Source organism: Eublepharis macularius, chromosome 5 (genome assembly GCF_028583425.1).
Source record: "Eublepharis macularius isolate TG4126 chromosome 5, MPM_Emac_v1.0, whole genome shotgun sequence".
NCBI lineage: Eukaryota > Metazoa > Chordata > Lepidosauria > Squamata > Eublepharidae > Eublepharis > Eublepharis macularius.
In genome coordinates, this window is record NC_072794.1 from 12,664,940 (window position 1) to 12,689,826 (window position 24,887).

Below are 24,887 nucleotides of genomic sequence, written 5' to 3' on the forward strand. Positions count from 1 at the left end.
AATCACAGTCATAGTCGGTTTCTTCCAGAACTGTCTGTTCTTGACAGCAAGGGCTCTCTCAGAGCCAAGCTAGAAGTGACGAATTACACTTGAATGGCAAGTGAACAGACTCACGTGTATTCCTCTCGGTTCACTTGCGCTCCACTTGCACTCCACTCGATCACTACGTGGAGCGCAAGTGAACAGAGAGGAATACACGTGAGTCTGTTCACTTGCCATTCAAGTGTAATTCGTCACTTCTAGCTTGGCCCTCAGATCTGAGGCAGAGAGGTTTGCATCCTACTAGGTGCTTTTTGTGGACAAGGGCCCAGGTTCCACCTTCTGTAAAAAAAGCTTTCTGGGAGCTAGTCATTCCTAGGCTAATTGGAAAATCTGTTCTGCATCCAATAGCTCCATATTACAGCTTCAGCTTGACTTTGTTGTCCTTGTCCCTCTAGCCCTGTCTGTTCCGGTCTGGTTGGCAATGGTTTTGCAGCACCTCAGGAAAAGAAAAGTCTTTCCCAGCACCTGCTGCAGTCTCATAGGAGATACCGGGGACTGAGCCTGACACCTGCTTCAGACAGATGAGTCGATGTCACCATCTATGCAGGCAGAGCAGCCTTAAAAAGAGTCAGAGCACCATCTCGTCTAGCTCATTTTCAGGTGGGTAGCCATGTTGGCCCGCTGTAGAACTGCAAGATTCAAGTCCTGTAACACCTTAAAGACCAAGGTGGTTTCCAGGCTATGAGCTTTCGGCAGTCGAAGTATCTGATAAAGGAAGTTTTGACTCCTGAAATCTTGCTGGGCTTTAAGGTGCTTCTGGACTAGAATCTTGCTCATGTAGCTCAGCATCCTCTACCAAGGGTAACAGGCAGAGAAAAGTCCTTCCCAACATCTGGGATGGGAGATGCCAGCTACAGAGAATGCGGGACCTTTTGCATGCACAGCACGCACTCTACCATTTTCTAGCCCCCTACTCATACTACCGGCAACCTCCTCAGTGCCAGAGAACTGTAACTGGCAGAAAGATCTTTCCAGCCAAGACCAATTACCTGAGATCCTTCAATGGGGAGGCCTAGGGATTTAGCCTGGGATTTTCATCATATAAAGCATATTTCTGCTATCGGCAGGGGCAAACATATTCCTAACAATGGAGTTTAGCTGGAGTACCAGGAGGAAGGAAACCACCTGATTGTAAATTATGACCACAGACAATGGTGTCTTCCTCAGCAAATCATCACCCAAGGCCTTCCTCTGCTGTCCATACTAAATGTCTCCGAAACTGTGTGGGATTGCTAAGGACTGTTGCTAGGCATCCCAGCACACACAACAGTGAATAATATATTTTTATTGGAACAGACTACAAATGTAGAGGGAGCTGAGCATTTGAAAGCCACAAAAATCCTCAGGATTTCCTTTACTGTGGAGGCTGACAACAGCCAAGGGTACTTGACACAGCTTTTAATTAAATGGCTACACAAGAATGAGTGATGTAAATGCCCCTGTTGTTTTGTAGCTTGAACTACAAACCTGGATATGGTTGTGTTACACCACTAGAACTAACAAGAGCGACCCAACTTCTTATCTCTTACAGTACTGTTCTAGGAGAATAGACTCACTTTTTTTCATACTGGCACCTTGCTCAAAGTAGCTGTTTCCAAGCACCTGGAGATCTTTGTAGATGTCTGAGGTTCTGAATGACCTACGGCAAACAAGTGATAATTAAATAAAAGATTTATTTAGCAGCCTGAATAGCTGGAGTACGAGAAGCCCGATCTCATCAAAACGTGGAAGCTAAGATGGGTCAGCCTTGGTTAGCAATCAGATGGGAAACCACCTAGAAAGTCCGGGGTTGCTATCCCGAGGCTGGCAATGGCAAACCACCTCTGCTCATTTTTTGTCTTGAAAACCCCATGACGGGTGGCTATAAACCGGCTGTGACTTGATGGCTCTTAATTATTGTAAGATAATTTGGGTCATCTTGGGAATGTCGAACATAGATTTGGTATCACAAAATGAAAGAAATGCAAAATAGCATTCTAACTGACATGGTGTCCTAACTTGATCAACAAGCCTGTGGCACTCATTTAATTAATTAAGGCTAAAACCAACAAGCATGACTATGCCTCTTGGATATGTCCTAACTCTGATGTTGAAGCTAGAAGCCTGGGTTTAAAATGAAGGGGTTTGTCATACTGTGTTCATATTCATGGCCCACACCGGGACTACACATGCACAGGTCTGCTGCGAGAGAAACTTCTAAAGCTCTGAGGAACTCTACAAGCCTGATCTTCCCGCCTTGTTCAATGGGCTGAGAAAAGAGAGGAATGCCTTCCTTTGGTTTTCTCTCTGCCGCTGCAGACAGCAGATGTTTATCTAGTAGCTTTGTATTGTCGAAGGCTTTCACGGCCGGAGAACGATGGTTGTTGTGGGTTTTCCGGGCTGTATTGCCGTGGTCTTGGCATTGTAGTTCCTGACGTTTCGCCAGCAGCTGTGGCTGGCATCTTCAGAGGTGTAGCACCAAAAGACAGAGATCTCTCAGTGTCACAGTGTGGAAAAGATGTTGGCAGGTCACCAAGCACCAATCCATATGCAAAAGAACCTCCTCAGGACACAGTGAAGCCTCCCGCCATTAGCATTCCACACCCTGGGAAACTCTTACAGGAGGACTCGGCTCAACCCCACCCCTCCTGAGTAGATACAAATGACCTGCCAACATCTTTTCCACACTGTGACACTGAGAGATCTCTGTCTTTTGGTGCTACACCTCTGAAGATGCCAGCCACAGCTGCTGGCGAAACGTCAGGAACAATGCCAAGACCACGGCTATACAGCCCGGAAAACCCACAACAACCATAGTAGCTCTTTGTCGTTGTGTTTTACCTCGGCATTCTTCAAAGTGTCTACGTTCTCAGTGAGGTACTTTTCAGAACAATTTTTCAACCTTAAAAAGAAGAAATAATAATTTTATCGGAGAGAATGGCCGTCCTGCACTCAGACAGCATTCTTCTCATCGTTGCTGCAGTCGGCTAAATCTTTCTGCATTACGGTTTGTAGTCCCTTGGGGCTGCTGAAATCCTTCCAAGTTAAATGGTCTCTTTTAAAGGTGCTTTTAAAGAAGTGCACAAAATGGGAGGATTTCCTAGGCCCTCAAAGGGGGATCGCCCACAGCATCCTCAGAGCTCTACAAGTGTCTCCTCCCAAAGTCCTGTGCACGCATGTGTGACTACACTGGTGACCACTCAATGAACATCAGTTACAGGCAAATGCAACCATGTTTCAGCCTGACAGTGCAATCACCTTTCTAAGTCTGTTGAAAGCTATGGCTAAGAAAGGTGCAACTTTGCTTTGGACTGCACTGTGTGTTGCCTTCTCCACATGCCCTGTGACCTAGATTGAGTCTTGCGAGCATTGAAAATAGCGATACATCCAATACAGGAACTGAACACACTCCCTTTCTAGGGCAGAAGCTCTTTGATCCAGGACAATGATTTCATTTGCTTTCCTAGGTTGTGTGATATTTCATGACTCTCCGCAGAAACGTACTATTGACAAGCGTAGCTGAAACAGGTTGTTTTAAAGTATCTGAAGAAAGGAGCTTTGACTCTCCAAAGCTTGTACCCTGGGAATCCACTTGGTCTTCAAGGTGTTACTGGACCCGAAAGCCGTTTCATCGATGCTGAAGGCACCGCAGGGACAAATATCGTGAACTGTCTTTCTGGAATCCAATGGGCATCATCAGCTATAAACCAGAGTTGTTTTGTTGAACACGTGTTGACCAATCAGCTTCTATCCAACATATTTCAGCTAATTTTCCCCACAGCATGCCAGCAATCAGAATCAGTGGCAATTATCTTCAATGGCCATGATTCCTATTATGACCAGTGGTCATTGTTACTATTGGTGGCCCAGTATTACCAGAGCTATAAAAGGAAGGAAGTGGACTCTGCCTTGGAAATGGGTAGGGAACCTGACCCACTACCAGACTAGTTCAGAACCTCGGACAGCGGCACAAAAGCCTTGGCATGCAGCAAGAAGAACAGTTGCACATTTGACACACATTCCTTCTTCAGTTCAGCACAACACTCCCAGCTTGGGATCACAGATGGGGAAGGTGGGTAGAAAGAAGCCTGTTGATGCTTCAGAGAGACAATGACATGTCTAAGACCACAAGATTGGATAGCCCTGGGGAGCCTGATCTTGTCAGATCTCAGAAGCTAAGCAGGGTCAGCCTTGGTTAGTAACTGGATGGGAGACCTCCAGCAAAGACTAGGGTTGCAGAGCCAGGATATGGCAAACCATCTTTGATAGTCTCTTGCCATAAAAACCCTGCAAGGAATCGCCATAAGTCAGGTACGACTTGAAGGCAAGGTTTCATTTTTGCCCTGACGTGGATAGCCCAGGGGAGTCTGATCTCGTCAGATCTCAGAAGCTAAGCAGGGTTGGCCTTGGTTAGTAATTGGATGTGAGACCTCAAACCAAGACTAGGGTGGCAGAGGCAGGCAATGGCAAACCACTTCTGTTAATCTCTTGCCATGAAAACCCCACCAGGGGTCGCCATAAGTCAGCTATGACTTGAGGGCATTCTCCACTGCTTCCAATCCCTCTGAACTCCTTTGCTTTTCCCTCCCCCCTCCCCTTCTGTGGTCTCCCTGCCCCGTCAACAACTGTACATAAGCTGAGGAGAAATCTGTCATTTCCCTTGCATTTGTACTTTGATGCTGTTATATCACTAAGAACAGAGATGAGTGCAGGACAGGGACATTATCAACAAATCCTGCTCTCACCCAACTGCCTTCTCAGGTGAACACAGATGCAGCCAGCCACAGGCGTGTGCTCCAACTGAAGCGCTGTAGACCTTTTTCTTAGAAATGTGAACAAGAGAAATATGAAAGGGTAGGATTCAATTCCTTCTACAGACTTTATTATTCTTAGGTGAGTTTTATCTGGATGTCTTTGGGCTACCTATGTGTTTCCAGGCAAAAGGCACAGTGCTGGTTCTCACCCAGGATCTGAGGTCTGCTCCTTCCTGGACTGGCCCCCATGCCAACTTAGAGTCTCCCAACAGGCTCCTCCATTTCTCAGGTACTTTCTAGGCAAGATCTTGTGCTTCATCATGCCCAGGGCTTTTTTTCTGGGAAAAGAGGTGGTGGAACTCAGTGGGTTGCCCTCGGAGAAAATGGTCACATGGCTGGTGGCCCTGCACTAGCAGCGCGGAGGGCAATCTAAACTCCCCTCTGTCTGGAGATCCGGGGGCGGGGCCACCAACCATGTGACCATTTTCAAGAGGTTCCGGAACTCCGTTCCCCCGCGTTCCCCCTGAAAAAAAGCCCTGATGCCAGTCCTCGACATGGGATTGCACACTGAAGTCCATGGAGCACCTTTCTTAGCAGCCTTCCAGGGAACCTGTAAAAGGTCTTTTTGTGTTGTCGCTGTGTTGGCATTGACTTTGGATCTTTTCGTATATTGTTCGGATTTCTTGATGTTTTAAGGATTTTTAATGTTCTAGAGTGCAATCCTAAACTCCAATCTAAATCGAATGAAATTAAAAGACTTGGAGTAACTCTGTATAGGCCTGTACAGTTAATAATCTTGATTACTGTCAGGAGAGAAAACAAAAAAAGATGCCCTCAATGAATACAGAAGGACAAGATATATCAAAATTTGGTGTGTATTGTAGAACGCAAATTAGAAACACAGCCTGAACCCACAATATGAAAAAATGTGACAAGCATAAAATTATAAACAATGTTCAATGTACCAGTAACACATGTATAAAGACACAGAAAAATGGACAGTATAAATGTAAAAATACATTGTACACCGAAAAGGAGTTAAAATACATGATAAATGGACTGCCAGCCACACTCGGTTTCAGGTGAATCTTCCTCAAACCATTTCTGTGTTGACCTGTTTATTCATATTGCTTAAAATTTTAAAACCAGATCAGCTGTGTTAGTTTGCATAAAGCCTGAACATTTGTTGTTAAAAGAGTAACAGAAGAAATTACTTACTTAAGGAACTTCCCTCACAACCCCCCAATTAATTTCTAATACATTTAACTATAAAAAGTGTACCCACATGACATAAATTCAAGTCAAATCAAAAAATCTTACATACAAAAACAAACCTTATTTCAAAGCAAGCAGCCAAAAATGTCTCTCTCTCGTGCTGTGTAAGATGCAAAACAAACCTAATCTGTGACTCACCTCTCAGTGGCACCTCTTCTACTAAAATCACAAAGTAGGTTTTGAGCAACAGAACTCTCCTGCTGGCTTCTTACTCCATCACACTTTTATTTAATTTATGGGCAACTGTTTTTTTTCAAGCTCCTGGGTGTATGATTTTGGTTCATGCTGGTCTCTGTTTTTGGACTCCTTTACAGTACCATCCTCAGCCCCTTCTCTGAATGACTTAAGAGGGCAACTATTGCATGCTGTCATAACATGGTAACATGCCAGCAACTAGAAGTGTGCCGGTGCCAAACTTCACTAGGCCGGTGTAAACCCTGGCATACAGTAGGGCAGAGTCAGGACATGTTGTGGGTGAGTGGGCGTTAGGCAGTTTCCTAAGCCTCTCCAGCCCTGCATATGTCGGTGGTGGTTCAACACTACGCCACCAAACACCCTGGCGTAGCTTTACAGCCAGTCATACAGGCTCATTCCAATGAAAACACACACACAGAAGCCCACCCTGGCCCTAACCCCAGGGGCACCTGAGGAAACTGACTGAATCTGCAGCCGGTCACAGCCCTCCAAAAAGATAATAAACCCGAGCCAGGATGCCTGTACCTCAGAGGACAGGGCATGGGACTTTCCCTCTATGGCCCGCTGTTATGCACACTTACCTTTCCTCCCTTCACAGTTCCTCGTACTAAGTGCTTAGAGTGCAGATGCATGAATCCTGAGGCAGGAGTGGTCGTGTTTCTTTCCCTCTGTGCACGCTGGGCAAAAGGGAACTCAGCTGCAGAAGGGATCTGCAGAGCTCCTTGAAATATATTCACTCCAGGACGCCGTTAACCCTGTAGTTCCCGTTCCAGTGGAGGGTGCCGCTTTCCTTTCAATTCCTTCCTGGGCCTGAGAGGGGGGCATGGTCATATCAGCATGCCTTGTTGACTGCCTCTTTCTGCCTGTTGTGGGGTGACAGCTGGGGGGACGATTTGAAACAGCAGCACACAGTAACTGGTGGCTTGCAGCTGAGTTGCTCCAGATTCTGTTGAGGGTGTTTCTGTCACCCATTGCCCATCTGCAGAATAGATATCGGATGCTAAATAGGAGTGCAATAAACCAGCATCTGGGTCTTTGGACTGGCCTGCTAGTGGAACAACTAATGAATGAAAAGATGGGGCATAAATATTTGAATGAACAAACTACAATAGTAAAAAGGGGCAACTATAGACGGCAGCTTCCCTTTCCTATTTCATTGTTAGTAACAACTGCCTTTGAGTATTTAACTTTTGTTCAAATTCTGTATTTTGCTTTTTATCTGATTTGCTTTTTTTTAAAAATCATACCTGTAGGCAGATGCTGCTGCCCCAGCAAAACAGTGACTTCCTTACGGAAAGATTACAGTTAATACTTAATATTGATAAAAGCTATAATAGTTTTTAAAACCTTATTTCATTCGTTCACTAACTGATTTTATTTCACTAACATAAGCATCAAACCTGCTGCTAATTTTTGTTGTTTTTGTTTTTCTAGTAGGGTTTTGTTGTTCTAATAAGGTTAATAACAACCTAGAAATTATACTGGATCCAGCAATTCTGTTGGAGAAACAAGTTAATGCAGTTGCAAAAAAAATGCTTTCTACTAATTCAGTCTAGCTTGGAACGTGGCCCATTACCTTACCATGGCTGATCTGGCCACCTGGATCCATGCCACAGACTAGACTACTGTCAAGACTGGATGACTACAATGCACTCTACATCAGTCTTCCCTCAAAGTCAACTTGGATACTCCAGCTGATGCAGAATACCTCAGCTCATTATTATCAGAAGCTAAGTGAGGCCTATAATTCCCATTCTGCAGTGAGTTTACTAGCTGCCTATCAGTAATCGGGCTCAACCGGGTTTGATTCCCCACTGCTCCGCTTGAAGCCAGCTGGGTGACCTTGGGTCAATCACAGCTCTCTCAGAACTCTTTCAGTCCCACCCACCTCACAGGGTGATTGCCGTGAGAATAACAACAGCACACTTTGTAAACCACCTGCAGTGTGGTATTAAGTTGTCCTGAAGGGTGGTATATAAATCAAATATTATTATTAATTCAGTGTTGGCTGTCACATACAAAGCCCTTCATGGCCTTGGTCTCTCATATTTGCAGGACTGCCTCTCTCCCTCACTGTGGTAATTTTGCTCATCTGAGCAGGGTTTTCTGCAGGTGCCATCCTGCAAGTAGGCAAAATCAATAACTGCCTGTACATGCATATGTTTGGTTGTGGCCCTCCTCTTATGGAATGGCCTGTCCGTGTTAGCAGTGAGACCCCTCTCTCATACTAGAAGGGCAGTTCATGGATATGGAATATCATAAACTCCTTTGCCAGCAGTTTCAGACACTGCCTAGCAAGGCAGCACGGATGCCAGGTGGCCTGGAGACTGGAAAGTTACCAAGACATGAGTCATAGGGGATGACTGACAATGCCCCCACCACCAAGAGAGCAGCAGAGATAACAAGGCTTCCTAAGACACCTCCCTGCCTAATCCTGTCAACACCTCCCTCCACCTTTCCTCTCCCACTTACCTAATCAAGGCTATTCAACACATCTAATAACCTCCCTAGCCAGTAGTTACAGGGTCATCAAGCAATATTTTATCAGCAGCCCCGCCCAAGATAATCCTATCACACCTTTTCCAACTTAATTGTCCTACTTCCAGACAAGCAATTAAGCCATTGTTTTGGAGGCAAGATGCTAGTCTTGCTCTGGGGTACATTTTGCCCTATAATTGGACTGCTCGGTCATATGCTCAGTGTGTGTGTCTTGGTACCGATCCACGTGCCCTCCAGTTCGCCTGAGCCTCCTTCTCATCATGAAGTGCAGTTCACTTTGCTGCTCTTCCACAGATCCTCTCCTTCTCCTCGAGATCTCAATCCCAATTATTCTCTCCCATTTTCCTCCCTACTTTCTTAGGTAGCTCTGTGCATATGTTCTCTGTGTGCTTGCCTTTTTAATTTTTTGTCAATAAAGAAACCTTTCCTGATTTACACCTGCCTGTTTACTTGAGAGTTCTCTTAAGGGAATATCCTGGTAGAAATTGGTAGAAAACCCAGTTAACTCCTCTCACTGCATCTCCTTGAATACTAATTCCCCCTACTCATGAGGAGACCACCCATCAGGGTAACACCTGATGAGTACCCAACAATACAATCTGACTGGATGATAAACAGGGCACAGAATGATTTTTAAAAACTGCCATTTTCACTCTATGAAAGAAACAGAAACCTCTACAATAAAAACGATTGATATGAAAACAAGACAATTAAAACTATATTAAGATGGAAGCTTGGATGAAGAGCGGGCCTCGGGATTAAGAAGGGTTTAAGATTATTTTTATTTAAAACATTTTTATCCCACCTTTTTCAAATACCTACGTCCAAGGCCCTAAGCAAACCACTATTACTTATCTGCAATAAGAGGTGCAAGGCTAGGGAAAGAAGAGGCAGCAGTCACTCCACTGCCCTCTTTAAAAAACTCTGCTAGAACCATCTTCTTTAAGATTGCCTGTACCCTGCCACTCCCCCTGAGTGAAGTTTGAAGCTTTCCTCGCACATAGGTAATTGCTTCCTTAGGCTGGAGGAATTGCACCATGGATACATGCCGGTTTGAATTATTATTTTTTAAAAAACCTTGATAATCTGGTTCTTTTTAAAAGGTTAATATTTACTAGCCTACCCTACAGGGCTGTTCTTTAAATTAGGGTAACGGATGCTCAGGGCTCCAGACATTCAAAAGGATTATAGACATACAAGTAATAAAAAATATCAGTAACATCAGTATCCTTAATTTTTTAAAAAAGTTATTATAGGCATTAAATTATATTCATTTTATAATTTTTTAAAAAATTAACCTGCAGCAGGCTCCCGCCCCACATGACACTGCTCCATCCTTCAGCCAATCACGGACAGGTGAGTGTCGTGCCTCCCGCCTTACCTAGAAGGGGGCGTGGCCTTGCACGAAAGCAATCAGCGCGCGTGTATTGCTGTCCTACTGCTGCGCTCGCATACAAGTGACCGCTCTTCCGTACGCATGCGTACACAACTCTGCCTTTCTTCCGCTCTTTCCCCGCCTTTATCCCAAATCTCCATCCTGATTGGCCACTCTAAAATCTTCCCTCCCTTCCTCGCGTGGTGGATGGATTTGACTGCTTCTAGTTTCCCGCGCTTTCCGTTATGAGTGGCTCGTGGCTTGTTTCCCTCCCCTTCACCCTTCTTCTCAGAACTCCTACACACAACCTCTGTGCACTCTTTCCATCCTCCTGCCCCCTTCCCTGCCCGCAATGGCACTATGACCGGCTATTTTTCCCCGTCCCTTATTCAATCGCCTCATAATTCACACCTTCTCCTTTCTCTGGGAGCGCTTGGTCCCCACCCCTTCTCCGCCAGGACCACTCTGATTCGTTAGCGTCCGACTGAGGTCCCACCCCTCTGTCATTCTAATTGGGTTCTTCCTAGTGGGAATGTTCCCCTCCCCCTTCCATTCTTTCTCCTCAGAACTCTTTCTCGTGCGCGTGCGCACTTTCATCGAGCCCGCCTCGTATGTTGTCACACACACGCGCCCTCTCTCCCTGCCTTCGGCAGTTGAGAGGAGCGATGTGGCGGGTGGACGCGCTTCGTTACGCGTGCGCACTCGGTGTGCTCGGGCCCCTTTGATCGACAACGGGCCGCGGCCTTATTGGCTGAGAGGAGGCGGAAGGGGGCGGGAGTCGCTGGTTCGTTACAGCCCGGCTGGCCGACGGTTGCGCCCCTATCCTGTCCCTGGAGTGTGCGCAGGCGCATTGGGCGCGCGCGGCCTAGTCGTCGTCGTCGAGGCGGTCCGCGGTCGCGTCGTTTCTGTGAGGGGGAAGCGCGGGAGAAAGACCGAGGGGGCGACCCGGAAGGCGCCGCCATCATGAGCGTGGAGGCGTACGGGCCCAGCTCGCAGACGCTGACTTTCCTGGACACCGAAGAGGCCGAGCTGCTGGGCGCCGACACTCAAGGCTCCGAGTTCGAGTTTACCGACTTCACCTTGCCCAGTCAGACCCAGACGCCGCCCGGGGGAGGAAGCGGAGGAGGTGCCGGCGCCCAAGGAACCCCCGGGGCGCCGGGAGGAGGAGGAGGGGGGCCGCCCTCAGCCGTCGTCGCCGGGCAGCTCGACGCCCAGGTGAGATCCGGGCGGGGGGGGGGCTGTCACGTGGCTGGCTCTGGGAGGGAGCGCCGCGCTCCTCGCCCGGTGAGTTCTGCACGGGCTCCGAGTTCTGACAGCAGGTGCCGCTTTCTTCTATCGGAGGGAAGTAGGAAAGGGAATGAGAGGACCCTGTTAGACGCCCAGCACGTGTTTCAGATGGGTAGGCGTGTTGGCCTAAAGTGGAGGAACAAGATTCCGGTCCAGCAGCACCTTAAAGACCGACAAGATTTCCAGGGAATGAGCTTTCCAGAGTCAAAGCTCCCTTTGTCAGGTAGTTGAGTATCTGAGGAAGGGAGCGCTGACTCTCGAAAACTCATTCCCTGGAAACCTTATTGGTCTTTAAGGTGCTACTGGGCACACGTTTATCTATTTATCCATCTGTCTTAATCCGGATCGGCCCTGGTTCAGGTCTTAGATGGGAGACCTCCAAAGAAGACCAGGGTCACTACTCAAAGGCAGGCAACGGCAAACCATGTCTTAACTTCTCTTTCCTTGAAAACCCTAGAGGGCTGCTATAAATTGCCTGCTTCTTGACATATGCGTATGGTATGTTTAACAGGGCTCCCTCATTCTACGTGTGTATGTGTTTGTGTCCCAGAATATGTTTAATGCCACACAGGTATAAACATCTCTCACATAACAAAATAATTCCAGAGTGCTTTTCTTAGCTTAGTGAAGTAGAACAGAGAATGGGGCAACCCTGTTAGACATTCAGCACTTGTTTCAAGTGGGTAGCCACGTTGGCCTGCAGTTGAAGAGCAAGATCTGGGTCCAATAGCACCTTAAAGACCAACTAGATTTCCAGGGCATGAGTTTTCGAGAGTCAAAGCTCCCTTCTTCAAGTATCTGAAGAAGGGAGCTTTGACTCTAGTTGGTGCTATTGGATCTGGTCCTTGCTACTCAGCTTGTGTATATTTGTCTGTCTCTCTGTCTTGACCTGGATGACCCAGGCTAGCCCAGTCTCATCAGATCTCAGAAGCTAAGCAGAGTTGGCCCTGGTTAGTACTTGGATGGGAGAATGCCTAGGAAGTTCAGGGTCCCGTCTTGCCATCAAAACCCTACAAAGTCACCATAAGTCATCTGCTACATAACAGCATATGCATATATCACACACGTGTGTTTAGTAGGGTTCCCCTGTTCCATGTGTTTGTGTATATGTATATGAGAAAGATAATATGTTTTATGCCACAGATGCAAATATCTGGCACATAACAAAAAATAAAAGAATTCCTTTCTTAGTCAGTCTTGGCTTGGCTAAATGGAGGCCCAGGTGCAGAACTGTGGGTGGTAAAGGAGGGGCTTGGTCAGCATGTAGATATCTGCTTATGTGGTTTTTTGTTTGTGTTTACATGCCCAAGCCCTTCTAGTTGCCCTTATTCTGCTCTTCCTCTCCAGGAGTTCAAGGGTGGCGTACATAGTTTCCTTTTCCTTGACTTTGTACTCTTGACAGCCCTGTGAGGGAGGTCAGGCTGAGAGCCCAGGAAAGCTTTGTGGCTGAATGTGTGTTTGAACTCAATCCTAGTTTGACTTGAACTGCTGCACTGTAGTGACTCCTCTGTGAAGGTACAGTGGCAAGAGCAGTCTTTTATGGGGAGAGCCTCTGTGTGTCTAAACCAACTGCTCCTGAAGGAGCCAACGCAGTTAGACTTTTAATCTCGGTTCTGTCATCCATATATCAGCTTATATGTGAACATACACAATAAAACGCTGGCTGACTTGTTTTAGTTATGACTTCTACCACTGTTTGTGATTAAAGCTGTCTTGGGTGAGGAAAGGTGGCAGACTTGTGTATTTATGGAAGAACAGAAATAAGATAAGTTATTTAATCATAGCTACATTCAGTTGAAGACGACTTTTTTTGTAGTTGAGGCAGTTTGTGGGGGGGGGGGGTCTGGAAGTTGCATTTCTTATTTCCAGCATTTCATGGCCCTTTAACGCTGTCTCATGCATCTAATGAAGCTGAACTTTAATCCATGAAAACTTGTGCTGGAGTACAGAGTTGCTCATCATCAAGTGCTTCAAGACTTTATCTTTGCTGTACCAACTGACAAAACTATCCTTCTGGAATTGCAGTTGTCTATACCATGTGGCTGTAGGCTAAAAACATGAGAATGAACTTTTATTTCATGGTTGGGTTTAGTTGAATTATGCCCTTGTGTATAAAAAATAAGGAGGGGGCTTTGTGTTGACACAGTTCAAATGTTTGCTTAGATCAAAAGACACTGAAGTGATAGAGTAATATTGGTATTGTTCATGAATATCACTTTTTGTGGACAAAACTATCTTTTGGCGGTGGGAGTATTGAGAGAGGAAGTCTTGTATAATTATTGTTTTCGGGTAGGTAACTGTGTTGGTCTGCTTCCAGTCTGCTCTATGGAATTACCTTGTAACTGTAGCAGTCCTTACAGGCCTGCCTTCCATATGGTTTCCCACTGGGAAGTTGAGTCAGCTCTGGTTATGAAACCAAGTGGCAACAGGTGCTGGGAGTGTGTCATTTAAGGAGTTTGGAGTGAGTCTTCTCATTGTGGTAACAGCAGGATTCCTCTCTTTTGTTAACTCAGCGTGAACATTCCAATTTTTTTTTTTTGCCATGCCATGGTTCAGTTTTACTTTTGGTTGTGGTAGCACACTCTCTCTTTTTGATCATGCAGGTTTAGGAAGTGGTTCGTTTTGTTACCGCTGTGCTGCTTAATCTTCATCACTAACAAGTTGCTAATGTGTTGCAAAACAGGCTTTTGTGTGTGTTGACCTTACATGAGATGGAAACATAAGATACAGTTCTAATGCATAAGCCCTGGATCACGTCACATGGTATCCTCCCTTGCACACCTTTCCAAGAGAATTCTCTTTCTGAAAGACATATATGCTTGTATGTTACCTGTATTTTTTATTGTCACAGGAAGTACAATTTCCATTTGTCAGTAATTATTCTGGGCTTAGAGAAGCTTGAAACTGTTGTATTCAGGTTGTGGAAACGGTGTGCCAAATGTTAACTACTAGAGGAAGCCTAACATGTAATTCTGCCCATCTGCAGGGAAAATTTCCAAGTATTCCAGCAGAGAGGTAACTTAAAAAAAAAAAGAAGCTACCAAGAATAGAGGAGTAGAATTGCGCCTCTTTCAGAGTGGTACCTTGTCCCAAGGTTCAGCATCTGTGTTTGTGAGTTGCATAGAAAAGATTTTTGTCTTCCTTCTGCTTCTCCCCTGTACAAACCATCTTGTGGGGCTGTGAGTTTGAAAGGAACATTCTTTCTTTGGTTTTGTGGGGCAGAAAGTAAGGGAGCCTGGCTTCTGAGCCTCACCAAAAGTGGTTAATTTCAGTTGAAAGCTAATTTGCAAGTGAGCTGTGTTGAGCCTCAACAAGTCTTGTAATAGGTAGACTATCATTACATCTGTGCAGATAATCTTGGTTGCAAGTTTTCTTGCAAGTTGAGATGTTGAACTATGTTGCTCTAGGAAGCACGTAAAGTGTAGGTTAATTATTCTGCTCTTACTTAGGCTACATACTATTGCTGCCCCTTTTTTGTGGGTGAATCCTCCCCAGGCATTAAATTAAATTAAAATATTGGTGTCTGTCTTTCTCCTAACAACTCAGGACACCATGTACATTACCACATTAAATACTGAAAGCATTAAATAGATTCAAACAATAAATACATTATAAAACTATGTTGAAATAATTATTCTAAAAAACCCTGTCTACAACCAGTTCCTTTCGGCCCAACTCCAGGATACAGGCCACCAGGGTCTTTTTATTGCTGTGAGAGAAGTCTCCATTTTTGCTTTGTTGGTAGCCCAGCTGGACTGCGTGGCTTCAGATGTATAAAATCAAATCTTGTCAGTGAAACACAAGCAGCATAAGAGCTGGTTGTAATTATATTATTTTCATTGAGCAATCCCCATATATTTTGACCTGCTTTGAATGAAACTATAGCTAATTGGTGGCTTGCAGGGTTCTGGCCAGTGGAAAATGAGCACTTCATCTGGTGTCTTCTTGAAATGTTGTATCAGTGGTGGCATTAAAAAATACTGTGTATGCTGCTCCTGACTTAGTGAACATATGTGGAGAATGGACTTCCCTGGCAACAGCTGATCCCAAAGATGGTACCTCTGCTGTCTTCATAGTAATTGTTGTATGAGTTGTTTGAGACTGCCAAAGTCTCACCTTTGTGCAACTGAACAGGAGCAAAGGGTTTGTTTGCAAGAGCTGCATATTATGGAAGATATGTGGACTGGAAGTCTTAGGCAAAAGACCTCTTTGTGTATTAGGCAAATTCCCCAAGAGAGACTTGCCCCTGCCAGATGCTTTTCCTTTTAGCCACTATTTGTTCAAGAGATGGTGTTGAGTTGGGGGTACTTTAGCCAGCTTTCTTTTTCTCCTTAAAGAGCAGTGTTGCTTTACTGGAAATGGGTGAACTTTATTAATCCTTATGTTCAAAACTTTGTCCTTTCTGAACAGTATAGTTTAATGCTTTTTTTTAAAAAAAGAGAGAGAGACTACCAACAACCAGTTCTATAATCCAGAAGATCTCCAGCTTGATGTTTATTACCAAGCAGCTGGTAAGATGGTGTGCATTTAATTTACTCTTTTTTGTTGCTCAGAGGCCTTTCTGCCATGTTGGCACAATGCTGTTCGTTGTTTGTTGCAGGGCATCCATCAGACTTGATGTCAAAAAGTTTGATTCTTGCTTCAAGTTGTACTTAATGGGCTCTTAATGTTGCTATAAAACTGATGAGTGTGACATTTTAACCAGGATATTATATAGGCAAACTGTTACAGATCCCTGCATGGTTGAGAGGCATGCGGTGTAGCTTTCACCAACTTGCTGTCTTTTGTGGGCTGTTACAAGGCTCTGATTGAGGCTAAATATTTCAGGGAACAAAACTGTAGCCTACCTTTAAATCCCAAATTGCTGAACCAAAAGATACGGTGAAAGCTGACACTTTGTGTTAAGGTGTGAATCCCCCTCTGGTTTTGAATCCCGAATCCAAGAGAATAACATTTAAACTTTTCGCGGCTCTGCATGTTTGAGAACTTGTTTGGGCCTGTGAGAAGACATACAGGGCCAATTTCTTAGCATGTACCATGAATTGATTTCACAACTAGCTGTGTGACCCTTTGGGACCAAAGGATGTCCCTTGTCCCTGCTCTGCAGAATGGCAAGGACAAAAGAAATCTTCCTTGTGCTTGCTTCCTCACCATGGAGGCTAGGAATAGGCAGTTGGGAGCCAAATGTTTTCCTTCCAGATCTTAGCTAACCCCAAGGCTTTCATTCCCCTTTCCTGCTGTTATGCACCTTGGCCACTTTCTCCCATGCAGCAATACGGACAGTGGGCTCTTCTCCCATAAGGAGAGCAGCCAGGAGAGATTTGGGCAGAGTCTTACCCTTTCTGTAACCTGTTCGCCCTGCCCCTTGTAGAAGTCTCGAGGAAGAATGGGTTAATTTCTCGCCTTGGTGAGTGAATGGTGAAACTGAGATCAGTAAATGGTAGAATTATGGTCCTTCAGCTCTTGGTCCGGTAGAAAATACAGCCACCGTTGAAAATGATTTGCTGGTCAGGGTTGTAGCTTGAGCCACTGTACTTGTTAGCAGATCAGAGTGTTCCAGTTCCCCTGTGTAAAAAATGAATGGTTCATCTCAAAACCACCAGTGTTCTTGACGCTTAAGCTGTCTTTGATTTTGGATTATCTAGTTAGCCTTGAAACTTGGGAAGATGAAGAACAGAAACAGGCAGGAGAGAGATCTTCCTACAGCCTGTTCCAGTGCCAGCCCACTTAACAAAATACTTGAAGTACCTTGTTAGGACGTTCTTAAATGTTCTGGGATGCATGGCTTTTAAAACAGGGGGTTGGTGGTTGCTTTGGAAAATATGATTGGAGACTGAGGTCAGAGCAAGGGATGGCTACTGGGGAAGAGTTAAAACAATGGCAACAGGCAAATGATTCTTAGAGAAGATACCTTTTCAGGATCTCTCTCCTGCTGTTTTTAGGAGGGTGGGAGGAAGGATGGCTTCTGAGAAGTCATGCAGGTATTTCGTGAGCATTACAGTAATGAATTAAAGGCTGTGCGTGTGTGCTAGGCTGGCAAATAGCTTGTGGTGCAAAACAATAATCTCCAGGTGACCAAGCAAGAAATCTTTATGAGAATCAGTGGGGTATTTTGGCCATAAATAATTAACACAAGCATGTGTGGTTTGACAGGCTAGGAGACTTTGTTTGCTAGGAGGATGGTACTGTGGCCAGCCTTGCCAGGTTACCTTGGTAAGTGTGCCATTGGAAAGGACGGTATGTTCTTTTCAAAGCAGCCACCATAGATTGCATTAGTGTTGGTTGGCTAATGCACTATAATAAAGGACACAAATTCCTGTCTGTTGCTAGTTCTGTCTGGACAGATTTCCTCTTCGTACTTGAGCACCTCAATCAAATGAGAACATTTTTGCTCTGTTTTTAGGTCAATGGGCCTGATGGCATCCTCCAAAATGGTGCAGTGGATGATAATGTGGCGAAGACCAGCCAGCTCTTAGCAGAACTCAATTTTGAGGAAGATGAAGAAGACACATATTATACCAAAGACCTTCCTGTGCATGCTTGCAGGTAGGTTTGAAGAAACACTGCTGGAGGGTTTGGTTAGAGTTAAAGCTCAAGCAGGGTCTTGCTCTGTGACCTAGGAGCTGTTTTTGGTGTCATCTTGTATCACTTTGCCCCGGCACTCACTGACAGCGTCCCCAGAGGGTGGCCTAATTGTGTCCTTGCTTACAATGTGTGGGCATCTATGCTCGTCTTGCACACTGAGTGAGTGTAAAGTTGTACAGCTCAGTGATGCCTGGCTTGACTTGGGATGGAAGCTGACTTGCACTCTTGAGTGGTCACCACAGAGCTTGAGAGTCATTTTTATTTTATTTATTTATTACTCAGTTTGTAGTCCGCTCTCCCCGCAAGCAAGCTCAGAGCAGATCACATCAATTTAAAATATAGAAATAAACAATTAAAATTGATAGTATAAAAAGAGCAGCTGCAGTTTTACAACCCCCCTCAGCAGCGCATATTGCACAATCCTGCATGTAGTCAGGGCTTTTTTTCTGGGAAAAGAGGTGGTAGAACTCAGTGGCATAGCGTGGGTTGCCAGTACCTGGGGCAACTTCTAGCAGGAGGTGGCGCCCTTGGTACCACATGCGGTGCTCCCAGGACTGCACGATGATGTCACTTCTGGGAAGTGCCCTCCAGGAGCACTCCCACAATTCGGGCCTGCTTGCCTCTCTGCCCCTTAACTGGCAGCAGTGTTCCCACTAAGTAGTGCAGTGTTGTGAGCCAGAAATCTACTTTGTGAGCAGCAACTTGCAAGTTTTGAGCACGCCTTTTTCAAAACCAGAATCCATTTGATTAAAAGGCTTTTGGATTAGATTGTCTGAGGCATTGGTCTTGGGTGCCATCAATATGTTGATGACACCCACTTATGCATGTGGTTCTCAAAAGGTTATGCCTCAATAAAGTTGGTTAGTCTTAAAGGTGCTACTGGGCTTTTTACTATTTTGCAACTACAGACTAACATGGCTAACTGGATATTCAAGAGTGCATCTGTAATATATGGAATTCACTGCCACATGATGTGGCAACTGCTAGAGCATCATAGGGACTTTAAAAATGATTAGAGAAATGTGTGGATGAAAGGTCTATTCACAGTTACTTTAGCATAAGAGTTAACTGGATACTCCACATATAGCGGTAGTATATCACCTGAGCCCAGATCAGGTCAACCCAGGCTAGCCTGATCTTAGATCTCGGAAGCTAAGTAGGTGATCCCTCCAGGGTTGTTTTGCAGAGGCAGGCAATGGCAAACCACCTCTACATATCTCTTGCCTTAGAAACCTTGCAGGGTTGCTTTCTATTTTGTTTGCACTATTTTTAAGCATTTCTCACTGAGACTCGAGGCACATTTCACAGTGTAAGTCAATACAATCAACAGAATGGGGCATTCAAGAAACAATACATAGGGAATGGGTTGCCAAAATTTGAAAATAACCAGAAGTTGGATACAGTGCTGAAAGTGTTAAGAAACAAGAACCTAACGTCCTTAACATTTATATTCAGGTAATAATGTGGGGCAGACTTGATGCGGGGGGGGGGGGGGGTTGTGGAATACAGCTTGCGTTTCAGGAGCTGGAAGCAAACACCCTCAACCTTCACCCTCTCAAGACAGAGTATTGCCTTTGGGCTTTCACACCACCCACATGCTAGCTATTGTCATGGTAGAATTGCAGTCGATCCTTTAAGGCTGAATTTTCCCCATCCAAGAGTATTTGAAAGCTCTTGAAACTATTGGCTTTGACGAAGATGGGCTGTTGATGCCCTTGCAACATCACAAACTGCCTTTTCCAAGTTGAGAGATACAGGGCCTGGGTGAGGAAATGCTGTTCTGGGGGTCAGTGGCATTCTTACTCCTTCACCAGGGTCTGCATTTGCTATATGTAGCATGTTGAGCCAGCCATTGAAAAGTCGTGCCTCTCCTTTGTAAATAGTGCCTCACCTGTGGTACATAAGAAATGTTATAGGTGACAGGACAAGGAATCTGCTTACTGTTGCCTGTTTAATGAGTCTTCAGAGTTTTATTCAGATCACAGGAAGGAGGGAGGGTCTTACCTGAGGCTTGTCTATTAAACAAACCATCTTTCAATAGCAGGTTGTTGTGTGTCTGTGCTTTCTTGGCCCAGTTGCTCCCATGTTCTCTAGTGCTTTTCAGATTTGGACCAAATTGATAGTGGGCATCATATGCCCCACTGTTCTAAATACAAATAGACAAGGCAAGAGGAACTCTTAAATGTTTCAACACCTGAAGATGATGTTAGTCATTTCATACAGAGGTGTGTGACTGGAAAGGAGCATTCGCTTTCAGTGGCCTAAATTCTTCTCAGATTGAGGCAATGTGAAGCAGAGCTGGGCCATTAAAGCCAACGTCAGGTATCGGGCAATTCAGACAGAATAAAGAATGTGAATCAGCAACACTGCACTGTTTGTGTAGTGGTTTGAATCTGAGAGCATGTCCTGGCTTGCCTTTCCCTTCAAGTAAGAAGATGCCTGTTACCCTCTGTGTTCTCTTCCTTAGCTACTGTGGCATCCATGACCCAGCTTGTGTGGTCTACTGCAACACCAGCAAGAAGTGGTTCTGCAACGGTCGTGGGAATACCTCTGGCAGGTAAACAACTAAGGTCACTTAAGTGGTTAGCACTCATGATGCCCATGAACATATGAAAATAAGCTGCCTTCTGCAGAGTCTAGCACTGTGTGGTCTACTGTAATTGGCAGCAGCTCTTGGAGGTCTCTGGCAAGGAGAGGCTTACCCCAGTCCTGCCATGGGGTCCTTGTGTGCTGTCAAGTTACTTCTGGCTTGTGGTGACCCTATGAATTAACAACCTCCAAAATGTCCTGTCATTAACTGTCCTGCACAGATCTTGCAAACTGAAGGCTGTGACTTCCTTCATTGAGTCAATCCATCTCACGTTGGTTCTTTTCCTACCGCCTTCAACTTTTCCTAGCATTCCTGTCTTTTTCAGTGAGTCTTGCCTTCTCATGATGTGACCACAATACAATAGCCTCAGTTTATTCATTTTAGCTTCTAGGAAGAATTCAGGCTTGATTTGATTTTAGACCCCACTTATTTGTCTTTTTGTGGTCCATGGTATCTGTGAAACTCGCTTCCAACACCGCATTTCAAATGAATCAGTTTTCTTCCTGTCAGCTTTTTTCATTGTCCAACTTTCACATGCTCCAATAATAATGAGGAATACTATAGTCTGAATTACCTTGGTCTCCAGCAACACTTTCTTACACATGAGGATCTTTTTTAGTTCCTTATCCATCTCCTTCTGATTTCTTGGTAGTACTGGATTTTAAAAAGAGACAAATGTCTGAAACAATTTGCAGGAATTGGCATTAGAAAGAAAGTGAACCAAAGCAGGTGTTGCCATTTAAACAAGCATGCATCTTTCTGTTTCGTGTCTCAGCCACATTGTGAATCATCTTGTGAGGGCCAAATGTAAGGAGGTGACTCTTCACAAAGATGGGCCCTTGGGAGAGACGGTCTTGGAGTGCTACAACTGTGGTTGCCGAAACGTGTTCCTCCTCGGCTTCATTCCCGCCAAAGCGGACTCTGTGGTGGTTTTGCTGTGCAGGTGAGAGAATCTCCCTCTTTCTCAATGGGGCAACACAGGTCTTTATAGGAAATTTTTAGAATGGTTTGAAACCAATTTTTACAAAATGCTTTGATTGGCAAGTTATCTTCCTAGGCTTGTCTAATAGAATTCTTCTCCGAAATCTTGGTTATGCAGGCAGCCTTGTGCCAGTCAGAGCAGCTTAAAGGATATCAACTGGGACAGTTCACAATGGCAGCCTCTGATCCAAGACCGCTGCTTCCTTTCCTGGCTGGTCAAGATTCCTTCTGAGCAGGAACAGCTGAGAGCTCGGCAGATCACGGCTCAGCAAATAAACAAGCTGGAGGAACTGTGGAAGGTGTGTGTGAGAATTGAACGGGAACTACTGGAGGGGCTGAGAGAGAGCGAAGGGCGCAGCAGGTGGGACCATGTGTATGTCTGTTACAGAGTTAGGAATTCATCTCTTCCTGAGACCCCGACATCATTTATAAAACTGATAAATCCTCTTCGTTCTCCCTTTTTTCTTCCCTCTAGTTTAGAATAGGGAAGAGGGGTGGGGTTATGGGTTGGAAATTTGTTTGAAGTTGAAGAATGCACAGAGGTCAATAGGGCCCACTTCTGTAAGAAACTCAGAATTTTGCAGGGATGGATACGTTTTGTTGGGAGACACCAACTCTTGCAATACCACAAACATTACTAGTCCCCAAACTCATGTACTTATCCCACCAGCCCCCATGGGCTGGGGCACTTAATTACAGGATAAAATATGTGAAGGGCAGGGGTGGGGAAAGAGCTGTTTTGCCTGGTCAGCTGGAGATTCTTCCTATGCTCTGCGGCTAATACAGGGGAGTATTGGGATGTGGTGTGGCAAAGACAGAATGATGAACCAGCTTAAGTGGTACATCTGCCACCAACCACCTGGTGGCTGTATCTGCAACACAAGGACTTAATAGGGTTGTTATAAGGACTTGAACAAGACAGTAGATGTGAAACTCTGAACACCATAAAGCACCATAGAAATGCTCCATAGAATTATTTTATCTATTCTAAGTCTGAAAGTAGGCTGCACAAAGTTAAAGTTCAGACATATTAGTTCTTCTGTGCTTTACTTTAAAAGTAACTCCCTGGTTGTCAGTGGAACAAAGCATGTTTTTCTCTGCCAATACTTGTCAAATTTTATTTTGGTTGAGTTTCTTTAGTGGAGGTTCTCATCTTCATTCTTCCCTCCAACTTAGGAAGACCTGCCAAAAGATCATCTGATCTGGTCTGCAGACTGACTGTTCAATGTGCTTGAATTTCAGGAAAATCCTTCTGCCACCCTTGAGGACTTGGAGAAACCTGGTGTCGATGAGGAGCCGCAGCATGTCCTTCTTCGATATGAGGATGCTTATCAGTACCAGAACATCTTCGGGCCACTGGTCAAGCTTGAGGCGGACTATGACAAGAAACTCAAGGAGTCTCAGGTAGGGGTCCTGGAGAGGATTAGGGAAGGGGAGTGGCTATTTCCAAATGCTGGGGCTTGGAGCCAAAGGAATATTTTGCTGAATTTTCACTGCCCTTACATTTTAGCAGCTGGGTGGGAGTCCCCCCAGGAACTAAGCACAACTGTCAGCAGAGTATTTGAAGGGTTTCTGTAACCACCTTGGCACATGCTTCAGCCTTTCAGGTGCTCTGGAAGCACCATCTTTCCTGGTTTCACTAGCATCTTTTTCCTCTTAGGCAACTATAGCCCAAGAATTTGTGCCACCTCTTGATTCTTTAAATTCTTTCCCAGAGTTAGTGTTACATACGAGATGCCCATGCTTGGCACATACCCTTTTCTACATCACAGAGTGAGATTTGTTAAGGCAATTAGGGGTCAGCTCAGACTTACCCTTTGTGTGGTGCAGACTTTTATACCAGTGTGAAATTCACTTGGAAACTTCTGGGCTGCTCTTAAAATTCAAGCAAAACAGCCCTGACTAGTAAATAACACAACTTCTTTTTCTCATTCAACCGTGTTTCAGTTACACTTGAAGGTCTTCCATTTTTTCTACGGGTCACATGTTTCATGCTGAGAGAAGTTAATATTCCCCTGATTCTTATAGTTGGAGAAAATATTCCTTCTTGTTGTTTTGACTCTGAGTAGCTTACACAAATATGCAAAGTCTGGAGATGAAACAAAAGAAATTCCTTATGGGGAGGAAGAGCTATGTGGCCTCGTAGTAGCCCTTCTTCCTCCAGCAGGCCCCTTTCCTTGCTTCTGTAGCCTCCTTCTTCAGAAAGGAGGGGAAGCAACATTCCTGCAAATGTCAATCTTCTAGCCAGTGGCTGCAGTCAGCCTCTTTGTCTCCTTGAGGAGGAATATGGCATTGGAAGGGGCTTAACATCAACTCCCCCCCCCCCCACCCGGCATTAGCGCTGTCCACAGCAATGAGACTGGACTTACTTGTTTAGCTCTGAACTTCTGTCAGCAAGTATTGGCCCCATGATTGTTCAAACACTATTTAAAGTAGATGGCCAGATCTGTTGTTGATTGCTCCTTTTCTGCAGATAAAGTAGAATATTCATCTCTTTGTTATTTAGACTCAGGACAACATCACCGTGAGATGGGATCTGGGCTTGAACAAGAAAAGAATTGCTTACTTCACCTTGCCGAAGACCGACTCAGGTCAGATCCGTCGTTAGCCAAAGTGCAGGGGTTTAGGGGCTCAAACTTCTAATGTGCCAGACCTGTCCTAGCTGGTCCCCATGCTAGGCTAGGAAGGGCAGATTGCAGTGGTGTTCAGACGATCCTAATGTGTCATGATTTCAAGATAACTTTGTAGTTAAACAGTTCAGTGTATTTATTATTGTTGGTGTTACATGTCTTCAGAATATACCCTGGGGATGACCAGTCTGGCACAGGTGATTACTACACTCTTGGATAGGTCTGCTTTCTGCTCGGTGCAATTGCCTGAAAGGATGATGCATTTTATATGATGTATCTGCTAGTTTTGCTGGCCTTAGTGCCCAGCCTTGTGACACGTAAAGAGTGTTATGATTGCTGACTTCAGAAATGTTTTATGTTTCATATTGTCTATTCAGATATGCGTCTGATGCAGGGAGATGAAATCTGCCTGAGGTACAAGGGGGATTTGGCCCCACTGTGGAAAGGAATTGGCCATGTCATTAAAGTTCCAGATAGTATCCTTTGTAATTTAAGAGACTAAGGACATGAATCAGCATCCTGGATAAACTGCAGATGGAATCCCAGGTGCTTTGTGCTGAGGCCCTGGAGTTTGTCCACCCAGTCAAGAGAAGGTGATCTCATTTTCCTTCTTGTCACCTGACAGCATCTCTTACTGCTCCATCACAGAACAGAAGGAATGTTGGTGGCCTCCATTAAACTCTTTTCCCAACCAT

General features: G+C 45.0%; 1 protein-coding gene across 1 annotated transcript in view; it reads left to right on the forward strand.

Moving 5' to 3' along the window:
• The first annotated feature begins 10,943 nt into the window (after window positions 1–10,943).
• Window positions 10,944–24,887, forward strand: part of UPF1 (UPF1 RNA helicase and ATPase) — a 30,081-nt gene continuing 16,137 nt past the window's right edge. Inside the window, exons 1-8 of the mRNA XM_054980190.1 lie at window positions 10,944–11,334; window positions 17,810–17,952; window positions 20,459–20,548; window positions 21,357–21,524; window positions 21,681–21,861; window positions 22,805–22,966; window positions 24,069–24,153; window positions 24,570–24,668. Coding sequence (XP_054836165.1) covers window positions 11,083–11,334; window positions 17,810–17,952; window positions 20,459–20,548; window positions 21,357–21,524; window positions 21,681–21,861; window positions 22,805–22,966; window positions 24,069–24,153; window positions 24,570–24,668 — 1,180 coding nt within the window. The 5' untranslated portion in view covers window positions 10,944–11,082. The remainder of the gene's footprint in view (window positions 11,335–17,809; window positions 17,953–20,458; window positions 20,549–21,356; window positions 21,525–21,680; window positions 21,862–22,804; window positions 22,967–24,068; window positions 24,154–24,569; window positions 24,669–24,887) is intronic.